Source organism: Rhamphochromis sp. 'chilingali' (genome assembly GCF_963969265.1).
Source record: "Rhamphochromis sp. 'chilingali' genome assembly, chromosome: 6".
NCBI lineage: Eukaryota > Metazoa > Chordata > Actinopteri > Cichliformes > Cichlidae > Rhamphochromis > Rhamphochromis sp. 'chilingali'.
Genome location: NC_137933.1, coordinates 40,691,129 through 40,709,179, shown reverse-complemented (window position 1 = coordinate 40,709,179; position 18,051 = coordinate 40,691,129). Strand labels below are relative to the sequence as shown.

At 46.0% G+C, this 18,051-nt stretch overlaps 1 protein-coding gene across 4 annotated transcripts in view; it reads left to right on the top strand.

Moving 5' to 3' along the window:
• kifc3 (kinesin family member C3) overlaps positions 1 to 17,039 on the top strand; it is a 38,624-nt gene extending 21,585 nt beyond the window's left edge. For 3 of the 4 annotated variants that reach the window (XM_080884122.1, XM_080884123.1, XM_080884124.1), the window contains 19 exons: positions 3,100 to 3,242; positions 3,925 to 4,081; positions 4,196 to 4,281; positions 4,970 to 5,035; positions 5,890 to 6,033; positions 6,115 to 6,396; positions 6,557 to 6,730; positions 8,574 to 8,721; positions 9,248 to 9,378; positions 9,544 to 9,655; positions 10,176 to 10,357; positions 10,531 to 10,635; positions 10,772 to 10,902; positions 11,451 to 11,574; positions 11,813 to 11,942; positions 12,395 to 12,624; positions 12,716 to 12,862; positions 12,999 to 13,128; positions 15,866 to 17,036. In XM_080884122.1, the coding sequence (XP_080740248.1) occupies positions 3,100 to 3,242; positions 3,925 to 4,081; positions 4,196 to 4,281; positions 4,970 to 5,035; positions 5,890 to 6,033; positions 6,115 to 6,396; positions 6,557 to 6,730; positions 8,574 to 8,721; positions 9,248 to 9,378; positions 9,544 to 9,655; positions 10,176 to 10,357; positions 10,531 to 10,635; positions 10,772 to 10,902; positions 11,451 to 11,574; positions 11,813 to 11,942; positions 12,395 to 12,624; positions 12,716 to 12,862; positions 12,999 to 13,128; positions 15,866 to 15,888 (2,645 nt within the window). In that variant the 3' untranslated portion in view covers positions 15,889 to 17,036. Of the gene's footprint in view, positions 1 to 3,099; positions 3,243 to 3,924; positions 4,082 to 4,195; positions 4,282 to 4,969; positions 5,036 to 5,889; positions 6,034 to 6,114; positions 6,397 to 6,556; positions 6,731 to 8,573; positions 8,722 to 9,247; positions 9,379 to 9,543; positions 9,656 to 10,175; positions 10,358 to 10,530; positions 10,636 to 10,771; positions 10,903 to 11,450; positions 11,575 to 11,812; positions 11,943 to 12,394; positions 12,625 to 12,715; positions 12,863 to 12,998; positions 13,129 to 15,865 lie in introns of all 4 variants that reach the window. The other variant, XM_080884121.1, reaches the window with a different exon arrangement.
• The last annotated feature ends 1,012 nt before the right edge of the window (positions 17,040 to 18,051 follow it).

Sequence of the window (18,051 nt, the reverse complement as noted above, 5' to 3'; positions counted from 1 at the left end):
GGCGCTTCATTCGTCTGTCGCCTCCTCTTTGTGATTTGCTGACTTGAGTGTAATGAGTTGATCATTTGCTCTGATATCGGGGCGATTTTCAGTCCTTTGTTCGGGGAATCTCAAATGAAGAAATATTCTGCACACAGCATACGTCACATATTTAAGACGTGCACATCTGAGCTCATTGAGACTTTAGAAGCCACTTCTTTTAAATTAGAGTTTTCTGTTTCATGGTTTGTGCAGTGCTTTCACTTTTAAAACTTTGAGAATCTTCATAAATTACTTTGGTGTCTGGGTTCTCCCTTAGAGATGTTACTCCTGCAGTTCAGTTGGTTGTTCTGAATGGGATGCTTCACGAGTGCCTCCTAGATGAGGTGTTTAACTGGCAGGAGACCTCAGGGCAGATCTATATCTTGGCTGGTCTGGGAACGCTTCAGTGTCCCTGCTGGAAAGCTGGAGGAGGTGGTGGTGGCTGAGGGGAGGCAGGTCTGGGCATCTCCACCCCTGAAAGCGTAAAAATGGATGGATGGATTTCTGTTGTTGTTTTTTTAAGGCTGGCTATGAAGACAGGGGAGGTATCATGTAAAGCACATCATACTTTTTTGGGGAGGGAGGCATTTTTACTTTAACGAGTCAGTAACTTCACCTTTTGTCATCTATTGAAAGATAAACTTGCAGTTTTTTCTCTCTCTGAAAGTCCCAAGGAAAGGAATCTCCTGGTGATGAAACTCTCTCCCCGGAGTTTCATTTGGACTGTGGGTTCCTCCTGTGGTGGAAATGCAGGTTGTCTGTTGCCAAACAACAAAGGCTTTAAACAAAGTGGTGACGAGCCGCCGTCTGTGAAATTCAGGGTGGATACTGACGTGGATTTGGTTACTGTGCAATGTCCTCTTCAAGGTCTCCATTAAAACTCTTTTGATTATTTAGCCAGAACAAAACTGGTCAGTGGGATCTTCTTTGCTGAAACGCTTTATAGAGGCTGAGGGATATTGAGGTGAAGGCAGTGACGCTGCAGTATTTCCCTGTCAAACTGGGTCATACTCAAAATCGCAACCAAGTGATGAAATATGAAAGTGTAACTGGAGGCCGGAGGAATGCGGACTGTCAGACATGTAATTTTCTAACACGTCAGCAGCGTGTTGGACCTGTGAGCTGAGGTTTCAGCATTTATTTTTTTCTTCCATGTGTAAACATTTACTGTGATGCAGGAAAAGCAAACGCGCAGTACTTCTGTGTAATCCTGTTTTCTAATCCGTCATTATTTGGTTTAAAGCAGGTTTTCTGCTCAGTTTGAGTCCACGATGCAGCTCTGAATGTTAAACTTGGACAAGAAAACACAAAAACAATGTCTGAAGGTCGGCGAACAGCTGACTTACAGAAGATAAGATTTAAACGGTTTTATGGGCCCTTGGTTCACCTGGAGCAAAAGCACAAATAAGAAAAACAATTCAAACAAAATCAGGGAAAAGAGACGAATAGCTCGAGACTTTAGTTTCTGTTGTTTTCTATTGTAATATTGGGCGTCACACTGACCGTCAGTGCCCAATATTGCAATAAAGGAATACACAGTTTCAAATCAAATCAAATCACTTTTATTGTCACATCACATGTGCAGGCACACTGGCACAGCACATGCGAGTGAAATTCTTGTGTGCGAGCCCCACAAGCAACAGAGATGTGCAAACACAACAACACAAACGAGCAAAATACAAGAATGGCCAACCTGAAACTAATAAATATATGTACAATATATAATAGTGTATGCATTTCTGGATGTGTATACTAAATATTTTCCTGTGTGTGTGTGTGTGTGTGTGTGTGTGTGTGTGTGTGTGTGTGTGTGTGTGTGTGTATACACACTTTTACAAATTAAATAGTAAAAAAATAAAAATAAAAAATAATAATAATAATAATAAAATATATAAAATATACAGAGTTGAATATGTGCAAAACAAGTGGCATTTATATACAGTGTGGAGTGCATAATGTTTCACAGCACACTTGTTTTCATGTCTGCCAGCTGGAGTCATGTGAGTGATGAGTGCCATTATATTGTCAGATGGAGGCGGTTTGAACACAGCTTTGCTTTGCAGTGAGCTCGGTTTTACTTCCTCACAAACGACGTTTGGTTAACACTCCACGGGCGTATTGTACGAGGTGTTGCAGAATAAGCAGAAATCTTATGTGTCTTTCATTAAATAAGCGGCACATAACTTAGTTGTTTAACTCAACCGTCTAGATGTGTGAAATTCTCATCCCTGAGGAGCGGCCAAGTCAAGGTGTGACTAAGGGTTCTCACAAAGATGGAAAAACGGGTTTGTGTGTATGTTTGTATACCTGTTTAAACATATTTGTGGGGACCAACAGTCCTGTCCTCACAAGTTTTAAGGCATTTTTGAGGCTCAAAATGTGGTTTTACTTTCAGGGTTACACTAGGTTATGGTTAGGTTATGGCTGAGGGTTAGCGTTAGTGTTAGGCATTTGTTTTTGAGGGTTAGGAAAGCATTCTCCCCATTAGATGTCCTCACTAAGATATGAAAACGTGTGTGTGTGTGTGTGTGTGTGTGTGTGTGCGCACAGAGAGCGGATTGTTCTCAGGTTGATAAGATTTGAGGCCTCACACACTTAAAGAAACTTGTGGCGACGTGTACACACACACACACACACACACCCCTCTGTGAGCAGGTTAATGTGTCAGTGGCTGTTATCAGTAGTTATCTGGTTGGACTGGTTTCCATGGAGCTGCAGGTTTACTCAGGAGGAGAACGGGAGCTGAGAGAGAGGAGCTCAGCTTGTTTCTCGCTGTGACCTCAATAATCACTGATCACTTACAATCTGCTTATAGATTACCTTACACCCACTCAGAAGGTGCTTTCTTCTGAGCTTATCAAGGTGGGCCCATAGTTTAATTTCACAATGAGGTTTTAACACGTGAACTTTAACAATCGAGCCATTGTTAGATTTTTCCACGTTCAGTCGGAGGATCCGTGTCTTCTTCTTTTGGAAGATGCACTTTTAATTTTAACTTTAAAAACATTACTAAATGGAAATGATGCTGAGTAACACGTGACGTCGTATAACTAAGCTGTGTCTCCCGTGTCTCCGCAGCGAGCTCAGTGGACTTCCTGATGAGTGATGGTGAAGACGACGGCTCCTTCCTTTCTCTGCCAAGCACCGCCTTCTCGCAGCGCCCCTCTCTGACCGCCGAGCTCAGTGAAACGAGCGCGACCAGCCAGCAGCTGATTATCCAGGTAAACGACCAGCACAGACAATCGACTAATCAGGAGACTTAAAACGACCGTAAAAGCATGAACTGAGGCTCGACTGAGCGCGCTCACTTCATGCTGCACGGCGGCATGTCTGCAGCGACGGCGCTGACTCGCAGCTGACATCAGCAGAAAGTGACAATGTTCAGCTGACCGAGCCTCTGTCTGTTTACGCCTCGGGGACGCTTCCTGCCGTCCTGCTCGTCACATCTGTGACACGACTGCTGACGCTCTCTGAGTGTTGTTGCTCCGTCAGGTGACGTTGGCGACACGCAAACGTTTGCAACAGACTGACGAATGAGGGCTGGAGGCCCAGACTATAAAAGATGTTCACTTTTATTCTTTGTCTTCCACCTGTCAGATTTCTGGTTTCCCTCGTTTATTGTCCGTCCATCATTCCCTCCGTTTTTGTTTTTCATGCCGTCTTCATCTGCAGAGGGTCACCTGGTCGTGCTGGTGGACTCCTGCCAACGTAAAAACCTTCACTGTCCTTGTTGCTCGCTGTAGATTCTTCTTCTTTTGTATTTTTCTGTAGCGTTTCCCTTTTTGTCTCTGACAGGCAGAGGTCGTAGTGACCATGTAGACGTTGTTGTGAGCTTCTAGAATCAGTTGCACAGCCTGGATAATTGTTGCCGCTGATTGATTTGTGCTTCTCGTGTGTTTTCAGACCCTACAGGACAAAGTTTGCGAGTTTCAGGCTCGACTTCACTCTGAAGAAGTAGCCCGCCACCTGCTGGTCCAGCAGCTGCAGCAAAGTGTCAAAGAGAAGACGGGTGGAGGCGTTAAGACGCTACAGGAGGAGCAGACGTCAGAGACGCCCAACGGTCAGTGTTTGTAGAAAGACGATTCCATTCGATGCGACTGATCTTTCATTTTATTCCAAGATGGCAGGCCCTGCAGTCCTCTGCAGTGACGTAAACGCGTCTGTGTGTTTGTAGGTGTGAGGGTGGTGCAGCCCAGTGACCCTGCGGATCGTCTCAGCTGTCCAGAGGAAGAGCAGCTCGTTACTCGGCTGCGCACACAGGTACGTCTGCAGGAAACCCGCCGATCAAACAAGGCAGGCCTGACACTTCCCACAATGCTTTAGGGGGACACAAACATATGATATCAGCTAGCTTGTAGTCGTGAGTAACACGACGGTCTGCAGCTCTGATATTTGTTTAGAAGCTCCTGTTTGCAGGATTTGGTGGTGTTACAGACAGCTGTTAGTGAATCTGCTGCAATACTGAACACATGAACATGAATATTCAGGCGAAGGATCTTTAAGTTCTAATAGTTTATTCTGATCAGCGATGAGATTATTCTCAGGACAGTAAATCCAAAGCTGTGTGTTTCTGTGTGTTCAGACTCTGAACACTCGAAGGTGTGTAACTGAATATTTCTTTGTGTTTTCTTTGCTGTCGGGCTGACATCTGCACGTTGGCGTCAAACGTAAAGCGAGTCAGAAACGTTGACAGATTTGTTACATCAACAAAACGAAGCTGCCGGTCCGATCTGCAGCTTCATGCTCAGCGACACGTCACGGTGCAAACGCAAAGATCCCAACTATCGAATCAGTGTGGTGACATTCAGCAGAAAGCTGATCCGAATGCGATCTGCAGCTGAGCCGGCGCGTTTTGAAATGGACATGTTTAACTGAGACGTGCAAGATATAAAAACAGGGTTAAAAGTTTGTTTTTTACCTTTTTAATGATGTTCTTTGGCATCTGCAGGTGGAGGAGCTGGAGGAGAAGCTGTTGGATCAGACCCAGGAGGTGGAGAGACTTCGCTCTGAACTGGTGAGACCCTGCTGGACCATGTTGGACCATGTTCCTCAAAAACGCATGCGTCTTTGTTCTGTGTGGGGACACTTGCATGCTATAGTCGTAGGACCCACATCTTAAACTTTAACCTGACTCAAAACCTGAAGCTCGTCTGAAGGCTGTTCCAAAACGAGGGCTGGATGCAGTTTCCCTGTTGCTCCTGTTTGACAAAAACGACTCATTTTCAGTAAAATGTCCCAGTTTTGCAACAAAAGTGTTTGACTTTATGCAACAACATCCTGACTTTGGAAAAAATGTTCCTGCTTTGCAGAACAAATGTCCTCATTGTCCAGCCAGGAAAAGTGAGACAGCACTCGGTCATGTGGTCATGATGTTATCGATTAATGGGAAATTTCCCCTCCTGATTTATTTATTTATTTATTTTAAAACTCTCCAACATTCAGGAGAATGTTTACTTCATACGTCTCAGTAAATGGAAGTGGAGCTTAATGAGAGAAACACTTTCCTAATAAAACAACTCAATAAGTGGTCAGCTTTAGAAGAAGGTCGGGTTTCACGTACAGGAAAAATGTTTTTCACTTGTTTCAAATCACTTTTATTGATTGCCAGGTTAATGCGTCCCTCCTGAGGACTCTGCAGTGCTGCAGACATGCAAACATCAAACAAACGTCCTACTACACAGCACCAGTTTCATTTTGCCCAAAAACAGTGGCCACAAACACACGACTTTATTTTTCACATTTTTACACCATTTCAAATTTTGCCAGGAGGCTGGGCTGGCCTTTGTGAGGACCCTAATGTGCAGCTGTGTTAAATGTTGGTACACTCTGACAGACATTAAGGTGTTTGTGTGTCTTTGTGTCCTTTAGGGGGCGACAGACCTGGAGAAGCAGCTGGAGCTGCTGGTGGTGGAGAATGAGCGTCTGAAGCAGGAGCTGAAGTCATGCAGGAGCTCAAAGCTTCAGAAGCTCGATGCTGCCGCAGAGACCTGCAGCCACTGCCCCCACAGCCAGGTAACGTGCATGTGCGCGGGCTCGCTCAGCAGCCTGCTCCAGGTGTGCTGACAAGTTTAAACTCCTCTCTGTGTGCTGCAGGATGCGGAGGCCCTGCAGAGGGAGGTGTCCCGCTGGGAGACCCAGGCCCGGCAGAGGGAGCGGCGGCTAGCTGAGCTGGAGAGAGAGCTGCTGGAGAAAAGCTCCAGGACGGAGGCCCTCCAACGGCAGCTGGACGACTCCACCCGGCAGCTGGACGACAGCCGCAGGCAGCTGGAGGAGTCGAGGCGGAGGCAGGGGGAGGCTGAGCAGAAACTCACCCTCCGGCTGCAGGAGTGCGAGGAGGAGCTCGCCAGACAGGCAGCGACGCCCCCCAGAGTCAAAGTGAGGATGCTGGTCAGGTTGAAGGAGATTAGATTCATGCCTTCAGTTTTTCAGGAGTTCCATTAGATCTGAAGTAGCTGAGTAACTCTACCATGAGAATGCAGCATCGTCTTGGGTGGAAACTAAATCTAATCGGCTCTAATTGTTTGGTGTTCCTCAGTATGTGACGCAGACGGTGGAGGTGGAGTCGGCGGACTCTCAGAAAGCTGTGGCCGAGTTGCAGGTGAAGAACAACGCCCTGCAGGAGCAGCTTTCCGCGCAGAGGCAGCTGCTGCGAGAGCTCGAGACGCAGCTGCACGAGTCGCAGAGGACCTGTGCTCAGCTCAGGACGCAGGTAAGTTCACCTGCAGCCGCACGTCAGCTCGTCCGGTTACCGTAGAGGCTCCAGAAGTGCTGCATGACCCAACCTGCAGAAGCCAGCTTTGCCTTTTCCTCGTCTTCCTCTTTAATGTCACCGGCAGCTCTATGAACGTGAAAGAGGAGACAAGCTGGAGAGGAGCTACGAGCAGAAGTCGTTTTTGTTCAGTGCTTTTCTAACTACGCATAGATGATGTTGGGTCAGAATAAATCATTTTGATGTGAACCAGACGTTTTCTTCACCTGTGGTGTGGTGAGGCAGGTGATGAGGTTCTCCTATGAGCAGACCTCAGATCAGCCAGTTTCCAGGTTAACCCCTACGCTTCACCTTTTCCTCTCCGCATGCATCCGGTTGCAGCTCCTTGCAGATCGAGGCCGTCTGTGCGGCCTCCTGTCCAAGGCCGGCGGCCGGCGCAACAGCGAGGTGGTTCGCAGGTTATCGAAGGTTGGCCACCCAGTCCTTTTCCCCGCCTACCCCGTGACATCATTAATGTTCAGAGAACAGAGGTCACAGCGAGCGACCGCCCCTGACCGAGAGCGCCGGCACTGAAGCTGCCAGATAAACCAGACACGTCAGCCACTGACGCCATCGTTTGTTACGATGCAAAGACACGATACACAAGTTTTATTAAAACATGATTACATGAGGGCAAAACGGCTGTGCAACGATGTGATGGCAGAAATAAAGATCTTGTTTAATTGGATAAAAATTTAAATATGAAGACAAAGTGTGTGTGTGTGTGTGTGTGTGTGTGGCAGCTTATGAGAGTTTCTCAAATCTGTGGTTTGAACTGGTTTAACTGGGACGCTTCAGAGCCTCAGACCCTGTGTGATCACCCAGTGTGTGATTTTTAAACCATCCCAGTAACTGTCCCAGTGCTCCCTGGTTATTGCAGGCTGTGTTCACATTAAAATACAAAGCTTTTATTTTGGTTGTTCTAGTTTAGCATAAAGAAAGCGTTAGCCCAGCTCCAGGTATCAGCCAACCTGGCGAGCAGCTGCTGGATGAACCATTAGTCATCAGTGTGAAGAAGCCTTCCCGTATGTTCCTGTTCCACCTGTGTGATACACCTGTGTGTTCTCCTGTGACACTAGCTTTTGTGTTAGCTGTTCGCTTTGACAGTGTGTTAAAAAAAAAATTTACTAACTGCTGCTTAGCTAACCGATGTTAGCTGATGTTTGCTGGTGATCCTGAAGGTTTTTTTCTCCTCGCTGCATTTGAAGCGTCACTAAAGTCTGAGATGTTTCCGTGGTCTTGTTAGCTTTGTGATCAGCTGTGTCTGGTACAGCTGATGTAATGTTATTCTGAATATAACTTTAATTAAACATGAAAACAGTCTGCTAATGGAAGTTATCCTCTAAGAAATTCCATGTTTGAAATGTAAAATTAAATTCTGAGTTCTTGTGAATCCAATAATTTTAGCTGTAAATGTGAAATTATATTTAAAATTTGAGTTTCCAAGTAACATCTGTAAGTCATTTTAGTCCAATCCTAATTAAAGATGCCTACAGTTTATTTTTCACTAGCAAAAACATTCATTTCTTATTAGTGAAACTGTAGATCTGTAATTAATGTATTTATATTTTGAAATAACTAAATGTAATTTGGCCTTTTTGTAATTTATGTTGATATTATCTGCAGCAGTATCAACATTTCACATAATGTTTAACGTTATGGAAACAAGTCAAACTTGAATCGGGGATATTTAAAAGTTTTCCGTGAGGCTCGTCGTACAGATGAACGCAAAGGCAGAAACTCGATGATGTGCTCGGGTGTGTATTCTGACACTGGCCTCCACCTGTGTGCATCCGCCCTCCAGATCCTGGTCTATGAAGGAGAGATGGAGCGAGCTCAGGGTCAGCTGGAGGCGGAGATGCAGAACCTGGAGGAGGAGAAGAACCGTGTCATCGAGGAGGCGTTCATCCGAGCCGAGAGCGAGATGAAGGCCGTCCACGAGAACCTCGCAGGTCAGACGCAGTTTCCTGTTGGTCTGAACCGCAGACTGTGTATATGGACTCTGTGACCATTCCCATGTTGTGTGTATCCATCACAGAGACGCAGGTATCCTGTGTTCTTGGTAACATCCAAATAAAATCACTCAGACATCTTGGAGAGTCTGTTAGCACAGTAACCTCACTGCAGCCATATTGGTCACCTGAAGACATTAAAAATGCTCCAACAGCACAAACATGGTCCAGTTCAGGGACTCTGGTTAGTTGAGGTGAAGTCAGCAGAAAGCTACACAGGCCACACCCCTAATAATGCAAATTTTAATGCAGGCGACTTACCAGGCATTATAAAGGAGGAAATCATCTGCAGAGACCGAACAGTTTGTGTATCCGGCTGTAAACACGTTTATTTCTGCTGCAAAGTTTTAACTTGGGAGTCTATAGGGACCGACTCACTGCTGCCTCTGCTGGATGTTGGAGGAACTGCAGGTCTTGATGCTTCCTCGTTAGCTTCATTTGTTGTTGTTGTTGTTGTTGTTTACAGGTGTGCGTATGAACCTGCTGAGCCTGCAGCCGGCCCTCAGGACTCTCACCTCGGACTACAACTGTCTGAAGAGGCAGGTACAGGACTTCCCCTTCATGCTGGACAAAGCAATCACGGAGGCCAAGCAGGAGGTGAGTCAGAGCCCCGCCCTCATGGTTACGCTCAGAGATGGGTCGAGTCAAGACGCCCTTTAAATGGGAAAAAAAAAACTATAAGTGTTAATTCATACAAATGATTTTGCAGTCATTTTATAAATATTGTGTGTGTGTGTGTGTGTGTGTGTGTGTCTGTCTCAGATCTGCCAGGTGATCAGTGAGGTGAGCAGCACCAACCAGGAGCTGCTGCGTAAATACAAGCGAGAGATGAACCTGAGGAAGAAATGCCACAACGAGCTGGTTCGACTCAAAGGTCTGAAACAAGCTTCGTGTTTTCTGTCCGAACGTTTCATAGCTCCCGCTCTCACCTGCTCGCTCACACACCTGATCACAGATTTTAATACTTTAGTAAAACAAAAATCTTCTATTAAAGAGCTTTAAAGAATCACATATTAGTCTGCAACATGGAGCATATTGCTGCATTTTATTTTGAAGGAGGTGAGAACCTGCTTTTCCTTGTTTCCTGTCATGTCTTACTGACGAGCTCATACCAAAAACTTAAGCATCAGGCTACTCAAAACATCAAACACAGGTACAGAGGGGCAGCCAATCAGAATAAAGTTGGCATAAAGAGGGCGGAGCTCTAAATCGGCTTGTTTCAGATGGAGAATGAACTCCGCGGAGGATAAAGGATTATTTTGAGCCATGATTCATGCAAAGCTGCTCTGGTAGAGACCGATAATCTCACCTGTGCAGATGCAGGAAATGATCTCGTCTGTTTGGTCAGAACAAAATGTTCTAAATTCACCGTGCTGCTGTGTTTGGTCTCCAAGGTAACATCCGTGTGTTCTGTCGCGTCCGGCCGGTCAGTCAGGAGGAGCAGGACTCCGCCGATGCCAAAACCATGCTGAGCTTCGACTCGGACGACGACGCCATCCTCTACCTCTCTAACAAGGGCAAGGTCATGACCTTTGAGCTGGATAAAGTCTTCCCCCCTCACGCCACGCAGGAAGAGGTGAGCGTCCTCGGAACGTTTAGATTGTTGAACTTCAAAATAATGAAGCCCGAAACGACCTCCAGGTCAGAGGCTCGTCTTGTGAGCAGATACCCCATCGGTCATGATTTTTGTGGTCATTGTGAATAAAGGTGTGCGTCTCATCTGCTGGTTCTCTCTGATTGGCTCATCAGGTGTTTCAGGAGGTTCAGGCTCTGATCACTTCCTGTATTGACGGCTATAACGTCTGCATCTTCGCCTACGGGCAGACCGGCTCCGGGAAAACCTACACCATGGAGGTAGGACATTTATCCGCTCAGAAAAGCTCAGTTTTTGCTCCAATAACAAGACACAAATTCAAATGTAAGTAAAATTTAATCGAGATGTCGCTGAATACACCTGTAAACTCCGCCTCCTCTGCCTGTGGACCTTCAGGGTGTCACTGATAACCCCGGCATTAACCAGCGTGCTCTGCGGCTGCTGTTCTCCGAGGTATCGGAAAAAGCTCCAGACTGGGACTATAAGATCACCGTCAGCATGGTGGAAATCTACAACGAGACGCTGCGGTGAGGAGAGAGCTGTCCCGTCTGAGGGCCTCTGACCCTGTAGACTGATGATGGCTTCATTTACATGTAAACTACAGTGTTTGTGTTTACAGCGATGAGGAAACATGAGGATGTGTTTCAGGGTTTGAAGTGTGGAGGTCTGTTATCACAGGTTTTACTCCCGCCTCCTCGTATGGGAGCAGCTGCAGAGCAGTTATGTAAAGCTGGACCACTCCATCTGTCCAGCTGTTGTGTAACAAAACATCTGTGCAAAGAGTCAGAGCTCAACATCTGGCGAAAGGTTTTCTTGGCAGAAACATTCAGAGCTCTGAAGGTCAGATTAAACTCAGATTATCAGACTGAACAACACGAAACAGAAAAACGCAGAAATGGGAGAAAGGCTTCACGAGCTGCAGTTGGTGAAAGGTTAAAGATTTGTTTCATGCTGCAAATTACGGATCTCTTCAGACCCCTGAGGGCCCCTGAGTTCTGTTTTAATCAGCCTTCGTTGTTGCACTCAAGCCCTGAGTCGAAACCTGCAGGCACTCAAACGCCTCTGTTGCCTTCAGGGACCTGCTCGGGGAGAATCCGTCTGACAAGCTCGACATAAAGATGAATCCCGACGGCAGCGGCCAACTCTACGTCCCCAGACTGACCGAGATCACGGTGCAGAGTCCTGAGGACATCAACAAGGTGAGGACTTCCTGCTTGTCCTTTAGTGTAACATGCCTGATGATCATTTGTCTTCCTGTGATGATGGATGACGGCTTGTGTTTTAAATGTAAAAAAACAAACAAACAAAAACAACAATCAACTTTTGTGGATTTTTTTTTTTACTGTTTGCAAACATGTGGATCTAAAATTCATCTTGCACAGGAATGATGTGTTTAGCTCCCAGCGGCTCATGGTTACTCTGTTTACCTGTCTGCAGGTGTTTGAGTTGGGTCACGTCAACAGAGCGACAGCCTGCACCAACCTGAACGAGCACAGCTCGCGGTCACACGCTCTGCTCATCATCACGGTGTCTGGATTCAACACAGCCACTGGCAACCGCACGCTAGGTACACACACACACACACACACACACACACACACACACACACACACACACACACACACACACACACACACACACACACACACACACGCGCGCGCGTTTGTTAGGGTGTCTGTGTGAGGACTTGTGTTAATGCACAGTATTACCAGGACACCAAACCATAAACAGCCCTTAAAAGGTACCAGAGTGTGGATCAGATCAGCTGCCTCCTCTTTCTAAAAAGAAAAGCCTGACTTACCAAATATTTTGTCTTTTATAAAAAAATCATTTCCACATAAACTTTACTCTTCCTGTCCCAAAAATGTCTTATTTCAAAGATTATCTTTACAACATAGCTGTATTCCCCAAAACTTTCAATAAGGGGTCCAGATTTCATCAGTTTGCCCTCTGAAGAAACATCCTGGTTCGATTCAATGACTTTCCATGTGGTACTCACTCTGCTGTGCTCCGGTTTAGGGAAGCTGAACCTCGTGGACCTGGCGGGCTCGGAGCGGATCGGTAAGTCGGGGGCGGAGGGCAGTCGGCTCAGAGAAGCTCAGTGCATCAACAAATCCCTGTCGGCGCTTGGCGATGTCATCAACGCGCTGCGGAGCAAACACTCCCACGTCCCGTTCAGAAACTCGCGCCTCACGTACCTGCTGCAGGACTCGCTGAGTGGAGACAGCAAAACCCTGATGATGGTGCAGGTGAGTCCAGGAGCTGGCCAATAAAAGCAGCAACCTGAACAACCCCACAGGGCTTTGATGAAGGTGACGACTTCCTGTTTATCATCATCAGGTCTCTCCGTTGCCCAGCAACATGAGCGAGTCGGTCTGCTCGCTAAAGTTCGCTCAGAGGGTTCGCAGCGTCGAGCTGAGCTCCTCGTCCTCCAGGAAACACGAGAACTCGTCCACGTCATCCTCGCCCACCCACGACAGCATTGAGGTAAAGACGTATTTCTTCTTCTTTGGTTTATTCACGATCAGCTGTTGAATAAGGGCGGGGTTAACGGTGTGATGTAGGGTAGAAATAATTGGTTTTATGAGACAATTAACAAAAGTTACCTTTGACCTCTCTCTAGCTGGACTCCCCCCCGGTGACCCCGGTCCCTCTCCCCATCTCTCGGGCCAGCAGCGCCGGCTCCACCCTCTCCTCCGCCTCCAGAACTCCCAGCAGCTCCCGCAGGAGGTCCCAGTCGCAGCTCTCCACAGGTACACTGCGCTCAGAGGTCACATGATTAATTGGGATTGTTGCTAATAAATTATTTCAGCTGTAAGCTCAGTGTTGTAGTTTTAGCAGCAGCTCGGCTCTGTGAGGACGGCTGCTTCCCGTCTGAACTGAACCCTGCTTCTTCCTGAAGTGCCCCAGAGCGGCTTTGCATGATTCAGAGTTTAAAATAATCCTTATTTGTCTTACACTGAGCCTTGGTGCAGCTCATCCCCTTCTGCCTGAAGAAGGCTGTTTAGCCCCTCCCCTTTTGAGCTTTTGACTTTCTACTGATTGGCTCTATTTTTTTATTTTTTATTTTTTTTACTGATGGTTTGAAAAACCATCTGTCTGAGATGACCATATGAGGATATCTTCTTTATGACATCACACAGTGCCAAGAGTTACAACAAAACATTTTTTTTTTTTTTTTTTTTTTTTTTTTTTTTTTTTTTTTTAACACTGAGCAACCTTCATGCCATTTTTCTGCAGTGCATTGTGGGAAATGTAGGGCGCTGGTGCCTGAGCAGGGGAACAGCGGCAGCGTAAATAATAATAATGATGATAACTCCTGAACATCGCAGGTCTGAGCTGTAAGAGTGGAGGAGGAATTTTCCAGGAACGCCCGCTGTCAGTCTGTCCTCCTCCTTCTTCTTCTGTGTCCTCATTCTGTGGTCTGATTGGTTGGTTTGCAGACAGACAGGTAGACAGAGCCAGCCCATTGGTGGGGGACGGTGGGCAGGTAGGTGGGGGTGTATTCTGATTGGTGGACAGCTTGGCATGGAAGCTCTCAGCATGGCATGGTGCCCCCTCCCCCTGTCTCCTCCACCATCCATCTAATGCTCCTCACCTCTAACCAGTGAGAGTGTGTGTGTGTGTGTGTGTGTGTGTGTGTGTGTGTGTGTGTGTGTGTGTGTGTGTGTGTCGCCTGTTCGGCTGCTGGAGTCTTGTATTATCACTCATCAGCTTCTTTTGGAATTCAAGTCACCAGAAATTTACACGTTTGAGGTTTCATCTCATCCCAGGACAGAGAGGTGCAGGACGAGTTGGATAAATTAAAGATGAGAAATGATTCTTACATTAACATCTGGGAATAATAAAGAAGGTAAACGATGAAGGCACTGAGTGCAAAAGCAGCTTAAACCTGCATCCTTTCTGATGACCTGCAGGGGGCGACTCCTCAGTTTGAAAAAGAAGTGCTTTGAAAATATGATTTGTATCCCAGGTAAATACTTTCCTGGTGAGTTTATGGCCTCGGTTGCTCCTTTCAGGTCTTATCAGGTGTTTAATTTTTAAAATAAAGTTGTCTTTAGTGTCCAGAAGGACGGACGATAAACCCCACGTGACGATCTCCAGTTTCAGTCAGGTCTGGTTACAAAAAGCCATTATGGAGACGTAAAAGCACTCAGAGGCTTCGGAAGCAGCTGGAAGGTTTTTTATTTTATTTTTATAAAGCATTTAGTCCTTAATGGAGCGAGGCCAGCAGTGTGATCCCGTCTCTAATCCTCCTCCTCTCTGTGCTGCTCTCAGATGAAACTGATAAAAACACCTGCAGCTTTTTTTATTTACTCATATTTCTGAATCTGCAGCAGCTAAAACCAAACGAGCCGCCTCTCTCTGTTACGGTCTCGTGACGTCCGACTGTTGGTGGGTGTTTGAGTGCGCTGGTGTCCGGATAAATCCCGTCCCTCCCCCTCGCTGCTCTGTGGCCTGGCTGAGCGTCCTCGCTGATGAGCAGAGGATTGTGGGATTGCTTCCTTCCTTCCATGTCTGCACTGATAAATCTGAAAACACTGTTTGTGTCAGTTTGATAGGAACACTTCTGGTTGTTGCTCGTTCACACTGCAGTCAGGCTCAGTCTGAGGTTTCAGCCTCGGTAGATCGACTGACTCCTGCTGGTTTTTCTGGGACCACGTTTGACAGAAATGCTCGGTGAGAGATCGTATTGATTACCAGAAGCTAATTGAACAAATGTGACATGAAGACTTGGCCTCAGAGTCGATCTTCAGGTAACGTTAGCAAAGGTGCTGCTGTTTCCTGTATTAGCAGCGACCCGATGACTGTGGAGTAAAATCCTCCATGTTTCTGTGTTTTTGGTTAGAACAGGAAGTGTTATCATGAGGTTCTTGAACCATGACTGTAAAAAGCATGAAATTGGCCAGATTTAACTCTTTAACTTTAATTGTACGTTTCATGTAGAAGTTGGAGGAAGCCAGTGTGCTGAGCAAAGATCACGTCTGTCGGTGTTCAAACGCAGACGTGATCTTTGCTCAGGACACACAACTTATCTTTAAAAACACACCTGAATGATTCTTTGACTTGAAGATTTCTGTGGTGTAGATGGAGACTCTGCTCTGAGCACCAGTAATAATTCTCATCTAAAAAGTTTCCAGACTAAATTCCTGGTAAAAACTGGGAGGTGGTTTAAAAAAATGTCAGCGGTACACAAGAGAAATATTTAAAGCCAGTTTGTTTTCTTCTGAGCAGAGGTTAGTAAGGGCAGCACAGGTGTCTGTTTTATTTGTGGTCCGTGCAGAGGCGTTAGAGGAGAGTCTGCAGGAGCTGTCGGGATGCTTTGTAAACTGCTGACGAAGTCGCTTCACAGTGTAAGAACTTTGTGATCAGCTCTAGAAAGAGCGAAATGAAGAGAAACAACATGTTTTCACATTTATTGTCAGTAGTGTGGACATGGTGAGTTAAAGGGTCACATGACTGCTGGCTGACGCTCTCGTTTCTCTGCAGGACGACTGAAGCTGACGGCCTGACGGACGCCGCGCCGTCGCTGCAGGGTGTCAGCCAGCACCCTGAGGCCTCTGCTGCTCTTCCTGGATTTATTTCCTTCTTAGCCAACGACAGGAGCGGCAAAAGCGATCAAAGACCGATGGAAACTTTACAGGACAGGACGGTCTTAAATCTGGACAGACTGTTATGACACGATGGCCAAACGTCTGGACTGCTGTGACGTCTGATATGAGCTGACAGGACTCGCGCTCCTCCGTCGGGACTCAAAAAAATCCTTATTAACCCTGAAATCAGTATCTGCTCTCCAATCAGTATTTCTCATTGTTTCTTTGTTGCACTTTAAACTTTTAGATCATTTTCTAACCCGAACGTGGCTGATGATGTGCATAGATGCATAATGTGTTTGTATATTTATGTTTGACATGCTTTAATTTTTTTCTTTTGGAGAATGCGGGCACATGAATTTTTCCGTTTTTGTTTTTTTTGTGATCCAAATTTAATTTTTTTTGTCTCCATCTGTTTTTAATCTTTTTTTCTCTGCACCGTGTTCGATGGAGGATTTTCAGGCTGAAACCTTAAAGTGTACTTTTTTCTTCATAAAGTTTAGATAAATTTTAAGGTTTTTTTTCATGTGTGTTGTGTTCCCATCTGTAGTTTCTGGAGGCTTTCCTCCTTTATCCAATCAGGGTACTCCACTGATCCCAAGCTGTCCAATAGGACGTGAGCAATACGAGGAAATCTGTACATCGCGTCTCAGTCTTCTGCTCCGGTGGACGTTCCTTTTATTTCAAACTTCCTTCAGCTTGAAGAACAAAAAGACTCGAATCGTATCTAAACTCATTTCTTCTCTGTGTGCTTCTGCTGTCGTCTCTTCACCTGTTTGGAGAAAACAAAAACCTCCAGGAAGCCACTGGTGACCTTTGACCTGAGACAGAACACGTGTAGCTGTTGACTTGGTGCGAAGTGGACTGTTAGCTGTAGCTGTAGTAAACAGGAATGCTTAGAAACGCGATGAGCTGCTGTGTGTTGACCTGATGATCAAACTCTGCTTGCTGTTTTTGTTTTGTAATTACTTTTTAATAAACGCTCCAGAACAAACGCACACGTCGGCATCGTGTGGACACAAATATTTAAAAGAGCAGTAAAAAGGAGTGTTTGACACACCATCACTGTAGATTTGAAAATGACATGACCAAGAGGTGAGTTGAGTTAATCTAAAGGGCGTTAATAAAATGACTGAATTAACCACTTTTTTCCCCTAGCACCACTTTCAGACTCAAATAACTGGACAAACTGAGCTGAGTTTGTGATTAAACCTCATTTCCTGTCTATGCTTCCAATGTTCCCACACAGCTTAAATCACATTTAAGGATCGCATCAGTCAGGAAGGCTTTAGACAAAAGGTGAATGATCATTTCTACCTGCAGTAATTGGCTCCGACTTGATGTCACCTGTTGACACCTGCTCAGTTCCTCAGGCTGGCGGAATAGGAGAAGGTGGGCTGCAAAGCGGCTTGCAGGTGCAGAGATTTGTTTAGGATGTGTAGATTTGCCAGGGCCGTCACAGAGTTTAACTTTGAGGTGCTTCAGGATGTTTCAGCTCTCACCCAAAAGACTTTACTCCTAACCGCTAACGGGGAGTCCCACGTATTTGACCCCTACTGGGGTTGTCCCCTTGGAGCTGGTCCTGGGAGTTTTCATATGACTCATTGTAGACACGTGGTTAAGGTGCGAGTCTGGTTGGTTTGAGGAATCTGGTAGCTGATAGCTGGCACTTGGAAATAATTTCAGGTGGACACGGAGAGACCCAGGCGTTTAATCTCTAGTGTCAGCTGCTTTATCTATAGAGACGCCATCGTTCAGCGTCTAGATTTGAAAAAGTTTTTTAGATGTGAGACGGGAAAACCCTGAATGATCGGGAACCTACAGACTTGTTTTAATAATTCAATTCAATTTTATTTATAAAGCGTCAAATCACAGCAGTCCTCTCATTGGAAGAGAGCCAGAGAGAACTGAACTCAACCATGCTAACCTTCCCTCCTTTGCTTTAGCTGGCACCGGGTCTATCACCAACCCTCAGTTTGTGTTCAGGAAGTGAAAAGCATGATCAGCTGATTTGGGGTCAGCTGATCGACTCGACTGTTGAATATTCTGGGTCTTGGGTTGCTTTCACAGAACGTTTTTGGT